This window comes from Parus major, chromosome 15 (genome assembly GCF_001522545.3).
Source record: "Parus major isolate Abel chromosome 15, Parus_major1.1, whole genome shotgun sequence".
NCBI lineage: Eukaryota > Metazoa > Chordata > Aves > Passeriformes > Paridae > Parus > Parus major.
The window spans coordinates 4,056,492-4,076,739 of record NC_031784.1 but is presented as its reverse complement, the minus strand read 5'-3'; the positions used below and the strand labels follow the sequence as shown (position 1 = coordinate 4,076,739).

At 56.5% G+C, this 20,248-nt stretch overlaps 1 protein-coding gene across 5 annotated transcripts in view; it reads right to left on the bottom strand.

Moving 5' to 3' along the window:
- The window catches only part of ACACB (acetyl-CoA carboxylase beta), a 29,809-nt gene that overhangs the window by 7,300 nt on the left and 2,261 nt on the right, over window positions 1-20,248 (bottom strand). For 3 of the 5 annotated variants that reach the window (XR_004499579.1, XR_001524191.3, XR_001524190.3), the window contains exons 4-52: window positions 19,892-20,030; window positions 19,546-19,655; window positions 19,309-19,390; window positions 18,819-18,917; window positions 18,433-18,542; window positions 18,069-18,179; window positions 17,714-17,923; window positions 17,236-17,406; window positions 16,848-17,009; window positions 16,510-16,673; window positions 15,829-15,979; window positions 15,649-15,752; window positions 14,967-15,048; window positions 14,229-14,374; window positions 14,009-14,159; window positions 13,750-13,884; window positions 13,204-13,350; window positions 12,939-13,127; window positions 12,522-12,622; window positions 12,129-12,441; window positions 11,736-11,849; window positions 11,540-11,653; window positions 11,090-11,179; window positions 10,881-10,999; window positions 10,539-10,676; window positions 10,025-10,124; window positions 9,825-9,932; window positions 9,618-9,674; window positions 9,005-9,046; window positions 8,721-8,936; window positions 8,482-8,637; window positions 7,977-8,180; window positions 7,409-7,564; window positions 7,024-7,146; window positions 6,441-6,710; window positions 6,019-6,116; window positions 5,764-5,884; window positions 5,472-5,582; window positions 5,171-5,314; window positions 4,970-5,090; window positions 4,728-4,824; window positions 4,491-4,587; window positions 4,142-4,277; window positions 3,698-3,875; window positions 3,437-3,549; window positions 2,794-2,948; window positions 2,486-2,656; window positions 1,800-1,936; window positions 767-1,682 (exon numbers count right to left, since the gene is read on the bottom strand). Coding sequence is in view for 2 of the 5 variants with exons in the window: in XM_015643501.3 (XP_015498987.1) it covers window positions 1,556-1,682; window positions 1,800-1,936; window positions 2,486-2,656; window positions 2,794-2,948; window positions 3,437-3,549; window positions 3,698-3,875; window positions 4,142-4,277; window positions 4,491-4,587; window positions 4,728-4,824; window positions 4,970-5,090; window positions 5,171-5,314; window positions 5,472-5,582; window positions 5,764-5,884; window positions 6,019-6,116; window positions 6,441-6,710; window positions 7,024-7,146; window positions 7,409-7,564; window positions 7,977-8,180; window positions 8,482-8,637; window positions 8,721-8,936; window positions 9,005-9,046; window positions 9,618-9,674; window positions 9,825-9,932; window positions 10,025-10,124; window positions 10,539-10,676; window positions 10,881-10,999; window positions 11,090-11,179; window positions 11,540-11,653; window positions 11,736-11,849; window positions 12,129-12,441; window positions 12,522-12,622; window positions 12,939-13,127; window positions 13,204-13,350; window positions 13,750-13,884; window positions 14,009-14,159; window positions 14,229-14,374; window positions 14,967-15,048; window positions 15,649-15,752; window positions 15,829-15,979; window positions 16,510-16,673; window positions 16,848-17,009; window positions 17,236-17,406; window positions 17,714-17,923; window positions 18,069-18,179; window positions 18,433-18,542; window positions 18,819-18,917; window positions 19,309-19,390; window positions 19,546-19,655; window positions 19,892-20,030 (6,690 nt within the window). In the remaining 3 variants the exon portion in view is untranslated. Of the gene's footprint in view, window positions 1-444; window positions 1,683-1,799; window positions 1,937-2,485; window positions 2,657-2,793; window positions 2,949-3,436; window positions 3,550-3,697; window positions 3,876-4,141; window positions 4,278-4,490; window positions 4,588-4,727; window positions 4,825-4,969; window positions 5,091-5,170; window positions 5,315-5,471; window positions 5,583-5,763; window positions 5,885-6,018; window positions 6,117-6,440; window positions 6,711-7,023; window positions 7,147-7,408; window positions 7,565-7,976; window positions 8,181-8,481; window positions 8,638-8,720; window positions 8,937-9,004; window positions 9,047-9,617; window positions 9,675-9,824; window positions 9,933-10,024; window positions 10,125-10,538; window positions 10,677-10,880; window positions 11,000-11,089; window positions 11,180-11,539; window positions 11,654-11,735; window positions 11,850-12,128; window positions 12,442-12,521; window positions 12,623-12,938; window positions 13,128-13,203; window positions 13,351-13,749; window positions 13,885-14,008; window positions 14,160-14,228; window positions 14,375-14,966; window positions 15,049-15,648; window positions 15,753-15,828; window positions 15,980-16,509; window positions 16,674-16,847; window positions 17,010-17,235; window positions 17,407-17,713; window positions 17,924-18,068; window positions 18,180-18,432; window positions 18,543-18,818; window positions 18,918-19,308; window positions 19,391-19,545; window positions 19,656-19,891; window positions 20,031-20,248 lie in introns of those variants that run through there. The other 2 variants (XM_015643502.3, XM_015643501.3) reach the window with 2 other exon arrangements.

Here is a 20,248-nt window from a genome sequence, read left to right as displayed (position 1 = left end):
TTTATTGTCCAAGGACACATGTGATGAATGATTCTTTGCTGTGACTGGTGTCACCTACGATGTCTTTGCTTTTTTAAATAAACATTTCTTAGCACTACACCTGGGGCATTCTGGATGTGCTGTGTGCTGCCTGCTCTGGTGTCAGGCTGGGCTTCTCCAGCCTTCATTCCCTTTACAGACCCTGTGGCCAAGGTGAAAGTGGATCCTTGGCTCAAATCCTTCAGGAGAGTGAGAGTTTGCAGGTATTTACTGTAAGAGTTCCTCCTCTGTGGTGTCACCCTGTTCCTGAAACCCTCTGAAATGCCTGGAGAAGCTCTGGAGGGGAGACAGGGGCTGGCAGGAGGGATGCTCAGAGCTGCCCCACCCCAAACAGGTCCCGTGCCACAGGGAAGGGGCTGCCCAGTGCCAGAGACACCAAGCCCTGCTCAGAACAGAAGACACAGAGGGCAGGGAGTTCCCTTTATTGCCTGTCAGCAATGACACTTTCCAGCCAGGAAAGGACTCACAGGACCCTTCCATCCCCACCCCAGGACAGGGAGACCTCCCACAGATTCTGTGGGATCCCCCAACCCAGTCCCAGGAGGTGTCCAACACCTTCACCCCAGGGCAATACCAGCACTACACTTGAGCCAGGTGTCCCACCTTCCATTGCCATCCCACCTCCTCCCTTTGAGCCCAAGGTAAATCTGTGCTGGGGAAATGACACAGCCAGAGGTACTGGAAAACTTCCAATTTCCCCTCCATGACCAAGATGATCAAAGGCTACCTGAGCAGCAGGGTACAGGTCTGAGCAGGTGACAGCTCCCCCTGGCTCTGGTGCTTCCGAGGAGGAGCCAGGTCACTGGGGCAGGAGCAACTGGAGCCATCCTCCCTCCTCTCCATTCTCTGCAGAAGCAGAAAGAACACGAGATGGGCGAGAGGAACAGTCAGGTCAGCCAAACCCTGGTGGATCCTTGGACATTCCCACAGGAGCAGCTCCCAAATTAAGTCACTTAGTTCTTTCCTGGGCCATCAGCTACTCATGGCCGCATCTACTCTTTGCCCCCCAGCGAGGGGAAGGATGACAGAAATTGTTTATAAAGCATCACTTGGAGGCTGCTTCTCATTTCCTGGTCTTGGTCAGCTTGCACCCAGCCAGCTGGACACTGGCCCTGGCCAGGGGGTCTGTGCCTCCAGCTCTGTCCAGTCTCATGAGATGTGTCTGACCTGGTGTTTGTTTGAAAGACCAAGGCCAGGGCTGCCAACTAAAACAGGAAAATATTTTGGATTCTTTTTAAAACCAAGTTCTGTACCAGGTCCAGATTCCAGGCTTGGCTTGAGACAAGTTCATCATTTCCCAAAGCTGCCCCTCTGGCAGCATTCCCAGTGCCAGAGGGGACTCTGCATGGATGGCAAGACCATCTCCATTGTTTAAAATACTTCAAAGCGCTGCTGTCCTTTATTTAGGCACATGAGCAAGAGTCCAAGGCTTCAGTTCAAGGGCTGAGGAACCAGGTGGGCAGGTGAGGTCTGGTCGTGTCCTGGTGCTTCTCCTACCCCGTGGTGATTGCCTAGCTCAGGAGGGGTCATCAGTGTCCACCCTGGACAGGAGATGGGCGACCTGGGCCTTCTGTGGCCCGGTGATGTGCTGAGCCATCTGCACGATGCAGTCCATGGTCAGCTCAGGGTTGGCCTGGAGCAAGCTGCAAGGCAGAGAGCAGATTCCTGAGAGACCAAAGTGAGAACTGCCTGGTCTCCCACCACCTGCTGCTCCCATCCCTGGGACCCCTTTTCTCATCCCAGCTCCCAAAGGCACTCACCTCCGGATGTGCTTGAGGATGTAGTCCCGCTTCAGGTACTTGATGTTCTCCCTGATGGCCGACTGGGTGCTGTCCTCCTCCTGCATGTGCTTCTCCAGCCACTCCACCACCACCTGGTTGTTGTCCCAGAGGTAGCCCTGGAGAAAGCAGCACTGTGGGCAGGGGATCCTGCTGCCTGCACAGCCCGAGCCCCCTCTTCCTCCTGGAGCCTCAAATCCAGGAGATGGGACTTTTCTTCCCAGTCCTGCCCCTATGGCACAGCACTCTACCCCATGTTGGGGTAAAAGGTTCAGTCTGGAAACTGAAATGCAGGAAACATTCACAAATGATTTAAAATGCAAAAGGGTAAAACACAGTTCCTTAGCAGGTCCTGCTTCCTGAGGCAGGCACAGCAATGTGTGTGTCACCTGAGAGCAGCTCAAATGCTAAAGACCCCACTTTTGCCCTGGGAAACCCTGACATGGTGGGAAATGTTTATTTGACGACTGCTTTGCCATTGCTGAACACCAGCACCCAACTGGGGTCACCTGATTTGAAAAGCCAGCCCGGTGCTGCTTCACTTCCCATCACACACTGAAACCCTCAGGGAGGCACCACTGAAACCTCCGAATGATGGGAGAGGGATGGGAGATCCCTCGGGATGCCCTGGCTGTGGAGGTGCCTCAGGAAGCCGGGGCTGGGGGTACCTTCTCAGCTCCTTCCGTCTCCATGAACCAGCGCCGCAGCATGGACTGGATGTGGATGTGGCTGAGCTCGCTGTTGGCCTTCAGCACCTCCCCCTTCACCATCTCCTCCAGCAGCAGCCGCCGCAGCCTCCAGTAGAGGAAGGAGCGGGCGCTTTTCCATTCCAGGATGTCCTGCGGAAAGCGGAGCACATCCCGCTCGCTCCCAGCTCCGGCGGGATGGAGGGCAGAGAGCAGCAGGGATGTCACAGGGAAGGGACTTCCCCCCACCTCGGCCTGTCAGCTGAGATCCCCTCCCCTGTGCGGCTCACCGTGATCACCCCTTTCTCCTGCATGCGGCCCGGGGTGTCGTGCAGGTCTGCGAAGCGCACGGCCACCTGGTGGTACACGGGCAGCAGCAGCTCCTCCCGCGCCTTCAGCTGCTTCTCCAGCTGCTTGCGCTGCGCCGCCGACAGCTCGGGGGTCCCTGTGGGACACAGCGGGATGAGCAGCCCCGCCGGTGATGCCACCAGGGTGTCCCCTCTGTGCTCCCACATCAGCCCCCAGGCTCAGTGACACGGCTCCTTCATTGGTACGCTGACACCACAGCCACACAAAGGATGGCCACAAAGAGGTCACACCACACTCAGTGCCTGACACATGAGAGGGCAAGTGCCATTTGCAAGGACTTTGTGGGATGTTATAGCAGGCTGGAGGGACAGGGGGGAAAGGAGCTCCTAATCAGGAGCTAATTCAATGTGGCCATGGCTATCTTTCATCTCAAAGCATGGGAGAAGACCCATTTAACCCACTGAGAGCCCCCAGGTGTTCTAAAGTACCACCACATCCTCTCAGCTCCACCAACAGAAAAGACGTAAAGAGTTTTCCCAGAAGGACACTAAAGGGTTCCTGGTGGTTGCCACCAACTTGAGCTTCATGTTTAACTTCCCACTACCCAAAACGCCCCTTCCTTACCCAGCTGTTCAACAAGCTCAGCATAAACTTTATCAATCCTTCTCATTGTCTTCACCAAATCTTTCTTCCTGAACTTGATCTCTACTGTTCCTCCAGGCTCCAAAATGCCTCCCCTGGAAGGGAAGTTTGGTAAAACAAGGACTGGTCTGCACAGGAGAATAAATCCTAGGACAAGCTGTCCAGGCAGCTGACACACACAGGTATTTTGGATGACACACACAGGTATTTTGGATGACACACACAGATGTTCTGGATGCTGACCTGCTCTCCTTGTCGGCGTAGAGCTCCACGTGCAGGGGGTTGATGGTGGAGTCGATGACCACCCAGGAGCCGCCGCGCAGCTCCGCGTGAGGGGGAATGTACACCAGGACAGGCTGCTTGAAGTCCCGCAGGCTGTCCACGATGAAGGCACCAAACTTCAGCATCTGGTCATACATGTCTGAAAGCCAAAGGGACTCAGGGACTGGGTGTCCCAGCTGCCACTGCCCCAGCCTCCTCCCACCTTGCAATAACAGCCACCAGGAAGCCGCCAACCCCTGGGACCTCTGCCCTGCAGTGCCACATGACCTCCCCAGCCCAACCCAACCCCACATCCCTGAGTGGTGCATACCCTGGTAGGCTGGGCCATCCCAGGACCCTGTGGCATGGCAGGGGTGACAGAGGTTTGTCACACCATGGGAATATGGGCATCCCAAGCACAGGTACCTTTCATGCCACTGGAGAAGCCTCTCCAGTTGGCAAAGATCATCAGCGGGAGGTGTTCCCGGTTGAAGTCCCGAATGGCCTGGGCTGTTTTAAAAGCAGAGTCTGGGAACCAGACCTGTCCAGCCTGCTGGATTATCTGGAAAAGACAGTGAGCAGCTGAGAGTGTGCCAGCTCTTCCTGGCATGCCACATGAAACAGCTGGAAGAAAACAAACTGGCCCAGCACCCTTGATTTCACCTGAATTAAGGAAAATCAAGACATGCCCAAGAATCACACTGAGCTATTCCTCCTCCCTTCCCTCCAGCCTCTCAGATGCCACCTGGCCCCAGCTGTACCCCTTTGTACTCACCTTTGCCTCTGAGTCCAGGTTGGCAGGGTCAGCAGGTATTGTCACCTCCACAGTGCGGGTCTCAACAGCGATGACACCCACGGGGAGACCTCCCAGCCTGTGGCAGGGTAGGGTGGGCTCAGCAAGGCCGGTTCCCCTCACCCCCAGCCCCACCAGAGAGCAGTGCCACAGCCAGGGCAGGAAGGTGAGGGGCCACAAATGCAGGATCTCAGCTCCATCCCCTGCTCCCAGCAGTACCTCGCTCTGCCAACCACCACAGTCTGAGCCCACGGCTTCATGATCTCCATGAAGCTGCCCTGGTCAAAGAAGCCGCTCTGCCAGGTCCCTTTGAGAGCTGTGGAGCACAGGAAAACATGGAATGGTGCAAGGGCAAGCAGTGAAGGGTTCCTGAGCACCAACCCACAGCCAAAAGCATCTTCTGCACCCACAGGATGCCTTTGGGAGGAGTGCTGCAGAGGCTTTGGGTTGTTCTCACTTACTTGGGTGGGGTCTCCCTGCCAGCATCCACCTGGGGTCATAGGGGACTTTGGAAGGGACAAAATCAATTTCTCTTTCAACAGGATCACTTATGGCAGTGACAGGCACCGGGCTGTGGTTATCCTGCAAGGGAGACCCCGAGGGCAGGTCACCAGACAGGTATGGGTGACATCCCCCACCTCCACACTGCAGCACCCTCCTACCTTGGGTATGTATGAGAGCCACTGCAGGATGGTGTAGACCCCCTCAAAGTCATCTGGGACAGTGACGTGGGAAACACCGTTGTTGTGCATGATCTGCACTCCTCCCAGCTGGTTGTTGGATGTGTAAACCTCCCGTCCCAGCACCTAGATGGAGTCCCCAAGGGAAACACAAATTTCCTCTGGGCTGAGGCTGAATTTCCACCTCTGTCCAGGTTGATGTTCTATGGGACAGGGAAGGAGCCCCCACAGGTAGTGGTGGGAAGGACGGTGCCATGAGGGACATGCAGCCAGAGCTTGGTACCTTGTTGAGAGCCGTGACACCCGTGAGGATGATGTGGGAGTTCTCCACCTGGATGACGCGCTGGCCCAGCCTCACCAGGTAGGCACCGATCCCGATGGCACGACAGCTCACCTGGGCACACACAAAGCGACACATGGGGTCACTGGGGCTGCAGCACAGACCAGAAGCACCTGGAGAAGGATGCTGTGAAGGGCTCAGCCTCCTTGTTGCATCCTGTTACCCCTCCCACAGTGACTTTAAGAGCCAGTAGGAGGGAGGGGAGGAGCAGAGAGGGGAAGGGCCCCAGCTGTACCATGCTGATGGTCACTATTTCGTCGTAGGCACGGGAGGACTCCCCAGCAATGGTACCAGCAGCTCTCAGGTTTTCCACCCCAAATCCGTTGTCTTTCCCAATGATGTCCAGCAGGACATACCTGCAGGGAAAGTGGAGGCATGGTGTGGGAAGCACTCCCCTGCATGATGCACCTGGCAGGATGCTGAGGTGGGAGCTGCATCCTGGTGGGGTGTAGAGCAGAGCTCGGAGTGTCTCATGGGATATGGGACCCACCTCGACTCACTGCCTTCCTCCACATGCTCACAGCGCACCGAGTTCATGGTGCTGATCTTCGTGTAGTCCTGGGGAGTCAGGTACAGGTACCTGAACCCCTGCAAGCAAAGAGGAGAAGGATGACTTGTGGAGCTCCCCCACACGCATGGGGGGACACGGATCTTTCCCAAACCTATCCCAAACCATGCTGTGCAGCAGCTCAGGGACCAAAGCTGGAAAGAGCAGCCATGCCAGCACTGGCACCTTCACCTCCACCACTTGGGAGAAGCCAAAGAAACCGTTCCCATGGTGCTGGGTGAAGGTGTGGCCTCATGCCCTGCACTGATCCCACAGTCTGACATCCCAGTTTAGCTCTGATCATCCCTTCACCAGCTAAACCCTCTGCTTTCTCCTGTGCTGCAGGAAGGGAGGTGCCTACACACCTTGTCAGGCTCAGCTGGGTCCACCCAGGCCACCTGGAACAAGTTCTTGATCTCCTCAGCGAAGCCAATGCGGGCGCCGCTGTTGGCGGCGATGTAGATGCGGGGGATGCCCTCAGCCCGCGCCAGCTCCGAGGCCCTCAGGAACACCAGGTCCTCCTCAGGCCCAAAGGAGCCAATCTTGTGCGTGATGTCATTGCAGATGAGCACAATGTCCCGGCCTTTGGGGTACTCAGGGGTCTTCAGCTTCATTTTGAAAGCAACCATCCCCACCTGCCTCAAAACAGCACAAGGTTACAGGGCAGAATCCTCCAGAGAATCACAGAATCTCAGAATTATTTACAGAATCACAGAATTAACTGGGTTGGAAAAGACCTCCAAGATCATTGAGTCAACGTTTGACTGATGACCACCTTATCAACTAGACCAGAGCACATCCAAGAGACACAGAGGCTGAGCTGCAGGTGGCATTTACCAACAGACAAAATGATTGAGGAACATCTCCCAAGCTTTAAACAGAGCCAGACTAAGCCACCAGCCATTCCCACCTGCTTCCCCTGCCCAATTCCAAATCATTCCCTGCTACCTCGTTGCCTCCAGGGACCCTGTTCATCTGCACAAGGTGCCCCTGTGAGTCTATAACCAGCTCAGTGTAGGTCAAGATGTCCTTGGGATACAGGTCCGAGGAGCCCCACAGCTTGAAGAGAGCCTGTGGAGACACAGCACATGGCTTGGAATGGTTTGGCTTGGAAGAGACCTTAAAGACCATCAAGTTTAAGGCATTCCAAAAGCTAGGAATTGGTTTGGAAACGTTTCATATAACCAAAAATGTTGGGGCTTGGGCTCGTTCTGTTTTCTCATTCAACAGCCCAATGAGAGGGACCTTTTCCTCAGGTGGGAATATTTGGGGAGGGTGAGGATGAAGAGCAAATGCAGTAACTTGGAGCTTCTTTCTGCTCAGCCAGACTCACCTGCCTGATCATCTCTGGGAAGTCATACACATAGGTGGTGCCCAAGGACTGCGCCTGGAACCGCTTGGCCTGAAGCAGGTCCTTGGTGACATAGGGGGTGTTGATGAGCATCCCATGCTGCGGACCCTGCTTGTCCCCATATGACTGGAACATGATCTGGAGAGGGAAGCAGAGCATTGGTTGTCATCCCTGGATGGTGACCCTTCCCCTAGAGCACTGCTCAGCCCTGCTTGGTCAAGGTGATTTTCCACCCATTTTTTGCTATTGAGGGGACTGTCACACTGATGTGCTGCCAGTACTGGTGACACCCTAACAGTGACCTTCACCTCCAGTGCTCAAAACTGCCCAGCTCCTCACCAGCATCAACCCAAGGAACCCGACTGGATGAAGACAGATAGGATGAAACCAATCCAGCTGTGGGAATGCTGTTGGAAGTCTGGGGGCTCTGGGCAGACCAGCGCTGCAGGTGCACGGGGAGTTTGCAGAAGTCCCCCCCAAAGCTCTGCCAGAGCCAGCAGCACTCGGGCAGCATGGTTGGGTTCCTGCAGTCACAGCTGGGGTTACTCACACTGCCAGTGCTGAGGTCCCTCACTTCCTTGTAGAGGCTGATGTCCAGGTAATATCCAGACTCGTTGGTGAGGAAGAGGCGGATGGGGATGGCGGTGGCCGTGGGAGTCAGGCGGATGTTGATCTTCACCTCGGCCTGCAGCACCCGCAGCTTCCAGAGGCGGCTGCCGTAGCGCATCACCATGGAGCGCACCGACTCCTCAATCTGCTCAGAGATGGCACACAGAGGGGTTGGTGACCCCAGGGACAACACTGAGCACACCATGCCAAGGCTGGAGCAGCCCTGCTGCATGTCCACCCCAAACAGCCATTTTGGATTTCCTTTGGGTGAGTCCCTTCTGTCTCTCCATGCCTCCTTGTTCGGTCTGGTGCTGATATCCACCCTCTCCACTGGGGACAGGGAGAGATGGTTTGTGGTGGTTGCCCATCTGTGCAGTGGTCCTGAGCACAGGGGATGACAGAGAAACCTTTCCAGGCCAGAGGAAGCAAGACCCAAAGAAACACACCTTGGACGGGTCCATGATGACAGTGGGCACGAAGTTGAGGAAGATGTGGTTGCAGTCAGTGCGCACAGTGGTGTTGTTGAAGGCCACCTCCAGCTCATCCATGGCCTCCAGAAGCATCCGCTCGCCCTCATTCTGCAGGTACTCGAAGGAAGCCTCCTGTGATGGAGCAGGTGGCTCAGCAGGGGCCAAGCCACCCCTGCACCCTCACTGTGCCCCCGGGGGCCCCTGTGCCGCCCTGCCTTAGTGATGAGGTCGGAGTGGCGCACGATGGCGCGGATGAAGAAGCGGTAGTCGGTGGCCTCGGTGCCCGCCTGCACCCTGGCAGCCCCCAGGTACAGGTGCATCCTGTGGTTGGCACAGGGGATGGCCGTCAGGTCGAAGTTGCGCATGCGGCTCAGCTCCAGCTGGAAGGCGAGCGCCGGCTCCAGGTGCCGGTAGATCCGATCCTCTGCGAACTGCCAGGCACAGCCGTGAGCCAGGGCTGGGCCAGCGCCACGCCGGCACCGCTCCCACAGGATCTTACCTCATCCCTGGCTCTGAACGTGAAAAACTTTGGGAATTCTCTCTGCAGCAAAAGGGAGAGAAGACAATGTGAATAGGCCTGGCCCGCAGAGGATTGTTCTGATTCTCCAGTAAAAAGAAAAAAACCTTGCAGGCTTTGTTCTCCCCCAAAGGGAAAAGGATTGGGAGGAATTGATTAGGTTGGATTTTAGGAAGAAATTGTTTCCTGTGAAGGAGGTGAGCCCTTGGCACAGGCTGCCCGGAGAAGCTGTGGCTGCCCCATCCCTGGAAGTGTCCAAGGACAGGCTGGACAGGGCTTGGAGCAACCTGGGATAGTGGGAAGTTCCACCCCATGGTAAGGAATGGAACAGGATGAACTTAAAGGTTTCCTCCCACCCAAACCATTCCAGGCTTCTACTCTGTGAGGGCTTCTAAAGGCAGCTTAAAGCTATGGAGTGGCTCTGCAGGAAACATGTTACTGGAAACATGAGTAGGATAAAGGATGATACAGGAGATGAATTACTCATTGAATTGCTCATTAATTAATTCCCATCTCCTGAAGCACACTGGGCCCATCCATCACCCAGTGCTGTGTCTATAAGGTATTTATAGATGTCAGAGACTGTTGCACTCACCTGCTGGGCAATGAGGAACGTGATTCTCCGGAGACCACATTCAACAAGGATATTTTTCTACATAGAAACAGAAGATGCCACCAGTAACAAGAGCTTAAACATCTCCACTGAGGGAGCAACAAAACCCAAGCTGCAGCAATTTGGGGTGCACTGCATGGGGAGGAGGCAGTGCCTTGGGGTACAGTGCTCTGGCATGCAGGAACACACCTTGGACTGGGCAAAGGCTCTGAAGATGGGCACCAGCTTCTCGTCGTCCACGTAGTCAGCCGAGCAGAGCGCAATGTTGAGGATGTGGATCGGCTCCTCACGGATGTTCTGGCAACAAAACTCCACAGTCAACCCTGGCCAGCAGCATCAGTGCTGTCCCAAACACCACCTGGGGGTCTCAGCAGCAGCTTCATGCCCACCTTGGTGTCCTCTTCATCGTAGGTGGTGGCCTGTGCCTCGCTGAGGAGCCCGCTGTCCGACGGGGTGTTGGCAAAGCACGAGATCACTTCATCGAAGTGCCTGCCCAAACAGCAGGGATGGGGTCACAAGCCAGCACGCTGTGCCCACCCCCTGCCTGAAGGGACAGCACCACCGACCCACTGTGACAGTGTGACAGGGGCACAACGGCCCCACCATCCCCAGCAAACACACAGCTCAGCTCTGAGCTCTGCTGTGTTAGTGTGCAGAGGAGTTTAACCTGAGCCATGTAAGCTTTCCCCATGCTTCACATGTCCCCAAAAGCCACCTCATGTCCCCACAAGGTAAGTGCAGTACTGAGAATTCCCAGTCTGCAGCTGTGGTGGGAACAGGGGCTGCCTCTAGCACTGCCCAACTGCCCCCAGCTGTGGTTCTTCCACCCCATTTTGCTCTCCAATGACTGCAGTGGCACCCAAAATGCACAAACACTGGCCAGGCGTGTCCCTGCACTCCCACCTTGTGAAGTCCTCAAATCTGTGGAAGGCCACCATGACTCCCATCCTCTGGCTTGTGGGGCAAAAGCCACTGTCCATGAAGAGCTCAGTGCTGTGCCGGGCCAGGTCAGGGTTGGAGACACTGATAGGGACAGACATCCTGCCATGGGGAGCAAGTGTCAGCTCTGGTGGAGGCACCATGTGGGACCACACAGCTCCCACAGGGGACCCTGACCCAGAGGGGGATCACCCTGCTCCACTGGCAATGGGACAGAGCGGTGGCAGCACCCATTTTGCCCGGAAGCTTTGTGAAAAGAACCAAGTCCAGGGGAGCAGGACAGGTGTGTGGGCAGGACCCCTGTACCTGTTGGGGTGGGAGGAGGGCAGCATGAACTGGAACTCCACGAGGCAGGTGCCATCAGAGAGCTGCTGGTGCTGCAGGCTCTGCAGCTCGTAGGCGATGTACCCCCGCCGCACGTACACCTGTGAGGGGACACAGGTACCACTGTGTCCCTGCCACCCCTGGGCCCCCCAGGCCACCCTCAGGCCCCCTCTGTGCCCTCCAGGCCTCACCTCCAGCGCTGCCATGCGCACCACCTCGTTGGTGTGGTAGAAGAACACAGGAAGCACATCAAAGATGGAGGTTTCTGACAGGATCAGTTTCTGCAGGAAGAAAGCAAAATTTAGGGCAAGGATGAAGTGAGAGCTCCTTGCTCTGTTTAGGGGGTCCCTCAATGTGGAGCTGTGCAGGACTGGTCACTAGGGTGCTGTGGAACAGCCAGCCCACCATGGGGAGACCACTAGAGCCAGACATGGATCCACACATCTGTTCCCTGCCAAATGGAGCATGGAGCAACAGATGGGCCCTGGCAGCACTGGGGTTCACCCCCTCCTCTGCTCCACACAGCCACTGCAGCAAGGCTTTGAGTGATTTTTAGCTGTTTTAAAGACTAAACCACTTGCAGTCAGACCCCCTCCCTGAAGCCATCCAAATTTCCTCTGGAAAAACACACAATTCCCAACCTTCAGGTTCTCAGGGCAGTACTCATGTCCGTACATGTCGATAGCGGAGATGAAGATGGACTCAACCTGGTTGTGCCGCAGCTCGTAGGAGGGCATGTGAGAGGCAATGAGCACCTGCCAGGGGAGAGAGGAGCTGGGAGTGTGGGGGACAGGGATGGGGACAGGAATGGGATGGTACTGCATGGTGCTGGCTGACCTGCCGGGCTCTCAGTGCCACTTTGGAGTGCTCGGCCTTGCTGAGCTGTGTCAGCTCATGGAGGATGGTGGTCAGCTCATCTGTCAGCGTGGGGTCACGGCCACACAGGTGGTCCTGCAATGTCACAACCACCATGGCTCAACTCAGGCTCTTCACTGTGCAGGATGGTTTCATCCCAAACCCCAGCCCCATGCAGCCAAAAGGGACAAGACCCAAAGCACTAAAATGGGCTCTCTTTGACCCAAGCATAGTCACACAATGCCAGGAGGGAAGATAATTAAAATAAAGCAATAACGAGGCAGGAATGGACACTTCAAGAGATGCAGAGCTGCCTTGGCTCTTCCCTGCCACCAGCCTTTGCTGGTGCTAGTGTTTGGCATGGGATGTACTCACAATTAACATGATCACCAGCTGGTTCTTCTTGGCCACCTGGGCATGGGAGAAAATACTCTCCAGCACAGGGGTCATGTTGGGTTTGCATTGTTCCCGCAGGCTGATGACGCACTTGTCGTAGTGAGCTGTGGGGCAGGGTTTGATGAGCTCTGCAGCTCCCCCAGAGAGCCCTGCACCTCCCCCAGAGAGTTCTGCAGCTCCCCCAGAGAGCCCCGAGCCCTCACCATGCTGGAACTGTGTCTCCACTTGCAGGTAGCGCCTGAGCAGGTCCAGCACCACTGTCTTCATGTAGCCCCGGATGCCACTGCGGTACCTGGGGAGCGAAGAGCCCATCTTGCTGTGAGGAGGTGGCCATGGGGGACACAGGGGGGTCACAGACAGCACAGGGCTCACCTCTGTACCAGCTGCACCAGGCTCTGTGTGTTCATGAAGAAGACCTCCCGCTCAGCCTTCCTCTGCAGCGTGGCTGCGTGAGTGTCCAGCACGTTGGCAATCTGTGGGGAGAGGGGACAGGGTCTGGGGTGGCTCAGGGGAACAAAGCTGCCAGCTCCCCCTTTCCTTACTCCACCCAAAGCCTTTCCCTTGAGGTTTTATTTTTCCCCAAAGTGAGAAATGCAAAGTGACAAATATAAAAAGCAGCACACACATGGAAGCAAATACACACATAAAACCAAACACACATGGAAAATACAAACTTTCACATATTTCCCTCACTAATTTCCTTTGTTATAAAATCTTGGCAGCACAAATTCAGGCAGGAGCTCTCAGCTGGCTGCAGTTAGGAGGATGTGAGCCCCCTCTGCCACTCACCTGCTGGCTGGGGAAGCGGCAGAGCACGGAGGTGATGTTGCTGGCGTACTGCGCCATCACCTTCCGGATGGACTTCTCCACAGCCAGCGGGATTCTTCCTGAAATGCTGGTCATGATCTCCTGCAGCTCCAGCAGTGGCAGGGCAGGGTCCCGCAGGGTCTTCATCAGCTGTGCCACCCATTCCTTCACCTGTGGGAGAAGAAGCTGGCGCTGCTGGACTTGCCCTCATGGCAACTGGGTGAAACACCCGGTGCCTGGAACCCACCTTGGTCTTGAAGTAGGGCTCGGGCAGGCAGTAGCCGTTCATGACGTTGGTCAGGTTGTCCAGCACGTTGCGGAGAACCTGGTGCTGCTTCTCACCAGTGATGGGGAGGGTCTGCTGGGCTGGGAGGCTCCCCGTGAATGGCTGAGCCTGGAGAGGGCAGAGGGAGGTGGGCTGAACTGTCACATTGACAGGGACAGAGCTGCTGAGAGCTGCAGCTGGCCCAGAGGAACCAGCACAACCCCTGCTTTGGGTCAGATACAGAGGAAGCACCTGAGCATAGTGGATCTGCCAGTGTCTCATCATGAAAATAACATGGGAAAAGTGGAGATTTTGGTGCTATAAATGCATATCTTTAGTGCATGTGAGCCCCTGCACACCGAGGAAGCACAGGAGCATGCACTTGAGCCCAAGCCAGCCCAAAGACATGGCATCATCATCACTATGATGCCTCATCACAGCAGCTCTTCCATTTTCTTCCCTAGGGAGTATTCCCAGGACGTCAGCTGGGAGCTGGCAGGAGGGGATGGCAGCCCCCAGGAGACTCACAGGCTTCACTTTGGAAGGATCATCGAGCTGGAGGCGGGCGATGATACAGCCGGCCTCCAGCAGCGCTCCCGGCCGCTTGATGTAGTGCAGGCTCCCCGCCTCCTCCACTGTCAGCGTCATGATGATCTTCATCACCTGGCGAGGAGGGGACACCAAGGGGGTCACCGAGCCAGCAGCACCCACGGGCTGCACATCCCACGAGCGGGGTTGGTTCCGTCTTTGCCGAATGTTGCTCCTCCAGCTCTTCTGCAAAGCTCACCTCGATCTCTGCATAAACCTTCCCCTCGTCCACGTGGCCTCCGTCCTCCACCATGTACTGCAGCAGCTTCCCCGCGCAGGGCGAGCGCAACACCGTCGGGTCCTTCTCCTTCTCGAAGGTGCACGTTTTGTTGCCGATGGTGATCCTGTACCTACGGGAGAAGGAAAGGTGTCACCAGCCGGCTGCTGGCCATCGGGGAGGGGGCCCTGGCAGGGGGTACCTGTCGATCTCCTCTTTCATGTAGGTGGTGTAGCTGCAGCCGTCGTAGGAGAGCAGCAGCCCCCCGTCGTTGAGCCGGTGCACGTCAATCTCGATGTGCGTGCGGTTCATGATAATCACGTAGGTGGTCAGGGACTGGCGAGCCACCTGCAGGCAGGGGACAGCCTCAGTGCAACCCCAAAACACACTGGGGGCTGGGGGGCACCTCCCCACGCTCAGCACAACAGCTGCTGCCAAAGGCTGTGCTGGGGAGACAGGAGGCACAACCTCAGGCTGCACCGAGGAGCTGCTCAACTCTGCCCAGAGCCGGTTTAACTCACAGCCCAGAGCTGGTTTAACTCAAAGCACAGACCAGAGCTAACTCAACTCACAGCCCAGAGCTGGTTTAATTCACAGCCCAGAGTTGGCTTAATTCATAGCCCAGAGCTGGTGCAACGTATGGCTCACCTGCAACTTTCATTGTGAGTAAGAAGTTTTGCATGAAGTCCAATTAATTTGGTTTAAAAGCAATAAAATGAAGACCCTTAATAAACTCAGGGCAACAGGGTGTATCAAGATGTCTGTCAGGTTAAAACGAGGTTATTAAGGTTATGAGGTTGTTAACCTCATTTTTATGTTGCCCATTTTTAAAGGACAACCTTGTATTTATTTCACTTTTCTCCCTTGGGACTGGAGCATGTTCCCGACCCTTTGAGAAGTGCTGTAGCTGGTTTGGGGGGGAGCACAGCCCTGCCCTCACCTGCAGAATGTACTTCACACCCTCATAGATGAGCTCCACATCGACGATGTTCAGCAGGGAGGCTGCTGGCAGCACCTGGCCCCTGAAACACAATGGAGGGATCAGCCCCACGGCATTCCCGGCCTCTCCAAGTGTGTGGGATGTCAGCAGTGCTCCCAGTCCTGGTGGGAGGGCACAATGGTGACCAGAGGGGACAAGCGTCAGCTTTAAGTGACCCAAATGAGCACTGTGCATAGCCAGATCTGGAGGGAGGCCAGGCACTGGGAAAACACTCAGATAAGGTGCATGGGAGAGCCCTGGGAGTCCTCCAAGGATGGAGGAATAACCTTGATATTCAACAACAAAAGCAAGCTGTGCAGCAAAGCCACTTCCCCTTGAGAGCTGTTTACCCAGCCATGGGAAGCCTTTTGTCCAGACAAAGTGATAACTGAGGAGCCAGAGCTGTGAGCCACAGTTGATACCCCTGTCCCTGTCACATACCCCTGGCACAGCACTACTGTCACTAAATTTACAAAGCAAAAATGGAAGATGTCGCAGAGGAACAACACTCAGATCTCCACTGTGGCTGCCCCAATCCTGGAATTGCTCAAGGCCAGGCTGGATGGGGCTTGGAGCAACCAAGGTCTGGTGGAAGGTGCCCCCTACATGACTGAGCCCCCCCTGGGCAGCCCCCACTCCGCACCTCTCCAGCGTGTGCAGGAAGTCAGTCATGCACGTCCTGAAAGCAGCATCTGCCACGTTCAGGGCACCACAGACAACCCCCAGCATCGTGTCTGGCTTCTCTGCCTGTGGGGGCAAAAATAACAGGGTTTGGGTCTTACCCCAGGGAAGGGGAGTGGTGACCCCAGGGCATCACCCCCACCTGCACTTTCTCAGCGATCAGGTGGTCCAGCCAGCCCGTGTGTATCTCGTTGCTCTGGAAGCTCTCTGTCTCCAGCAGCTTGATCAGGTACTCCACCGTGGTCCGGAAATCCCCACGGATAGACAGCTCCTTCAGGGCCACCACCATGTTCCTTTCAGGGAGAAAGGCCCTTCATTAATGACTGAGAAGATGGCACTTGGCTCTCAGCAGAGGGAGCTGGGGAGCTTCAGGATCTGGGGCAATGAGCTCCTGAGGTGCTGAGCTCCTGAGCTCCCAGTACCCTCACAGAGTAGAATCACTGCAAGGTTTGGTTTGGAAGGGTTCTTGTTCCACCCCCTGCCATGGGCAGGGGCACCTTCCACTAGACCAGGTTACTGCAAGCCCCATCCAACCTGGCCACGAGACAGCCCTGAATGAAGCTACTGCTCAGTTCCTGAATGGACACTGCTGCTCATGGGCACTAAGCAATGCTCAGCAGATAACTTCAACATGTCCTGGAGGATCAGGTGGATGAACTGGGGCCATAGCACCACCACAGTCCAAAAAATTCTGGCTTTGGCCAGACAGCCAGGTGCTTAGCACAGCAGCACCTTCCTGGTCCTGTCAGACTTTTCCAGCTCACACACCAACTGTGACTCTTCCCAAGGACACATGCCCTCCAACTCATCCTGCCACACTCACGAGATGGCCTCCTCCCGGTTCTCTCCCCATGAGAAGCAGTGTCCAAACTGGGAATCAGCAAATTCGTGCAGCCCCCCGGCTGCTGCCACGCTGAAGTACCCCCAGACATTCTTGCTGCTGCGGAAATTCAGCTCCTGCACTGTCCCTGAGCTGGGCTTGAAACCCTGAGCCAAAGAAGAGCAGAGATGAAGGGACCAGGATTGAGACTCATGCAGCAAGACAGGGAAGGGGAACCCCCATGGATTGCGCAGATCCCATGAACATTGTCTGGCTGGGGAGGACCATGCCCAGTTCAACCCCACAGGTGGCAGGGTCCCCTTGTTCCCACCCCTGCTCACCTCCTCGGGGTTCTCGCTGGTGATCCGGGCAGCAATGACGTGGCCTCTGGGCACGGGGGGGTTGGAGGGGCTGTGGAAGCAGATGGGGGTGTCCCCCCAGGGGCTCTCCCCATACAGCACCCGGATGTCTTTTATCCTGTGCAAGGGGATGCCCATTGCAATCTGCAGGAGAAACAAAGGCCTGAGCTGCCAGGGAGGCCCTGACAGAGAGTCTGAATGGAGAGTTCCCAGTGGGAAGCCAGAGTAGAAGGAAAGCTGTCACACTGCTTTCTCCTGCACCCTCCATGCTGGGATATGGGGCAGCTTCCCTCTGCCAGGCTCCAGCCCAGCACTCCTCCCTAAATGCCCAAACTGCCTCCTCTAACACCCCTGGGGGGTGAGCAGGTACCTGCAGCTGGGCAGCCGGGAGGTTCACATCTGCCACCATCTCCGTGCACGGGTGCTCCACCTGCAGCCGGGGGTTCAGCTCCAGGAAGTGGAAGCTCCCATCCTCGCCGTACAGATACTCCACGGTGCCTGCACTGACGTACCCAACCATCTGGGCCAGGCGGACAGCGCACTGCGGGAGAGGGAAATCCCTGGATCATGCAGTGATGAGGTATCCTGGCTTGGAAGGGACCTGCAGGATCAGTGTCCAACTCCTGCTTGTGCAGAGGACACCCCCAAAACTCCACCATGTATGTGCCTGAAAGTGCAAACACTCCCTGGACTCTGGCAGGCTTAGGGCTGTGATCACTTTCCTGGGGAAGTCCCTGTGCCTGACCACCCTGGACAGAGAGTCCTGCTCAGCTCAGGGGTCCCTCCCTTCCTTAAAACCTCAATAAACCCACCAAAACCTCATGCTGCCCCTAGATCAGGCCACACACCTTCTCCATCATCTCAGTGACAGTAGGGGCAGCGATGGTGGCCGGCGCCTCCTCGATGATCTTCTGGTGGCGGCGCTGGATGGAGCAGTCACGGCTGAAGAGGGAGATGGCATTACCATACTCATCTGCCAGGACCTGCACCTCCAGGTGCCGCGCGTGCTGCGCCAGCTGCATCAGGAAAATGGGGGATCCGGGCGCCTCCGCCTGCACCTGCGGCGGGGAGAGCGTCGTGCTCTGGCATCACCCCCCAAAATTCATCCCAGGATGTGCCAGGAAGTGGGAGGTGCTCCAGCTCGGAGCAGGACCCTGCCAGGATGGGACGGGACCAGAAATGGGGAGTCCAAGCACCTCTCACCTGCCGGAAGCAGGCACTAAATTCCTCTGCTGCCTCCACTTTTCGGATTCCTTTTCCCCCACCACCTTCTGCTGCCTTGATCATCAGGGGGTAGCCGATCCTCCTGGCCACCTGAGAGGGTCAAGGGCTGGGGTGACTGTAGTGTTTTGGACCCCAGCTCACCACCCTGACAGCCCACACAACTCCAGGCATCCCTGAGCAGGATTATCCCGAGTGACATTTTTTCAGCGGGACAAACTGCTGCTGGCACAGCTTTGTGTCACTGTGGTGTGTGCTGGGAGGCCAGCAGGGCCAGGGCAGGCAGGCTCTGAGGAGGAATCATGGTGAGCAAGCGCTAAGCAGCTGCCTATGGGCTCAGCTTTACCTCCAGGCCTTCTTCCATGTCCTTCACGCAGCCCTGCGCGTACGTCTCCAGGGGGATGCTGATGGTCTGCTGATGATTCTGGTCCTCCTCAGACCACTGGGCCACCAGACCTGCAGATATGGCCAGGGCTATGGTCACCATCAGGATGGCACAGCTGGAGCGGCATGGGTATGCCCAGGGAGCTGAGGATTCCATAATGTCCCTTGTTTCCATGCACCCTATCTCCAAAATCCCCCTGCCCAAATCAGATGCTGCAGTGGGATCCCCAATATGTGTGGCCAGCTGGGCCAAGGACCCCTATCCCGATGCTTGTTTTGGGGGGAAGGAGAGGCAGGGAAGATGGAAGGGGAGCAGGGAGGGAGTGGGGGCTGTGAGGAGGCACTCACCACTCCCGCTCCACGGCAGCGTGGGGATCTCCAGGGTCTGAGCCACGATGGTGGAGGCGACTTTGTCCCCCAGCGCCCACATGGCATCACTGGGGGGGCCTTCAGAGAGGGAGGGAAGAGTTGAGGAGGTGCCCAACCCACCATCCCATCCCCACATCACTGAGTGAGCCCCACCAGCCTTCTGCAAGGACTGGGGATGCAGGAACCCCCCAAATCCACTGCCCAGCTCAGGACAAAGCTCAGGCTGGGAATCCCATGAAGTCTGCTCCCCATCCAATGTTCCTCTGTAAACACTGCATCAGCCTGAACATTACAGAGAAAACCCAGAAAGCAGCAGGATTCCTGGGAATGCCCCAGGAAACCAGTCTGAGGACTGCCACTCCATGGGTTGGGCATGCCAAAGGGGCATTCCCAGTGCAGTGTCCCTGGCAGTGACTGTGAGTGCACACACCAGCCCCACACTCAGCACAGAGAAGCAGTGAGACCTTACCTAGGAAAGCTATCCCATTTTTCTGCAGCAGCTCTGGCAGCTTGTGGTTCTCTGAGGCGTGTCCCCAGCCAGCCCACACCGCCTGGCACAAGGAGAAGCAGCAGTGGGAGTGTTACCCCTGTGCTGGCACTGTGCCCAGCTCCTCAGCACACAGGGACATCTCCCTCTTTTGGGGTGTCCCCTCTGCCCAGCAACTGCCCTTGGCAAGGAGGTGGGAGACACACAAATGGCCACTACCTGGACTGGGATCCGTTTGGAAATGTCCACGATCAGCTCCACGTTGGCATAGTTGTTGTTGTTCGTCCCTCCAGGGACAGGCACATAGTGATCTGCCATCTTGATGTACTCTGCAAGAGAGCACAGGGAGTGGTGGGAGCCAGATCCCTGAGTGGCACCCCTTCCCACATCCTCCATCCCGGGGAAGCTGGAGCAGGGAAAAATTATTCACTCCTGGATTTGGCTGCACAGGAGGAAAGCATGTGACTCCAGGCTGTGCAGAGCCCTCACATGCCAGGCAGGAAAGGGCTGCCCTGACTCAGCCTCAGGTAGGGAACTTCCTTTTTGGGATACTTTCAGGAATTACCTGCGTTAGCCTTGAGGTCCTCGGGGGTGACCATGACCACGAAGCGAATGGCGCGCTCGTTGCGGAACATCTCGTAGGCCCAGCGGCGGATGGAGCGCATGCACTTGACAGCAGCGATGCCGTTGTTGGCGATGAGGACCTGGGGGACAGGGACAGGGGGTGGCAGGGTGAACCCTGTCCTTGCTACCCCAAGGGATGGCAGCGCAGGGGCAAGGGATGGGTGTGGAGCAGAGCAGGGGGAATGTGTTTATCAGGAGCTTTCTGACAGCTGGATGTACATCCCAGCAAAGCATGGGATTCTTCAACATCTCTGAGGTCTGGTACTGGGGATAATCAAGGATGGGACTCTGGCCATCG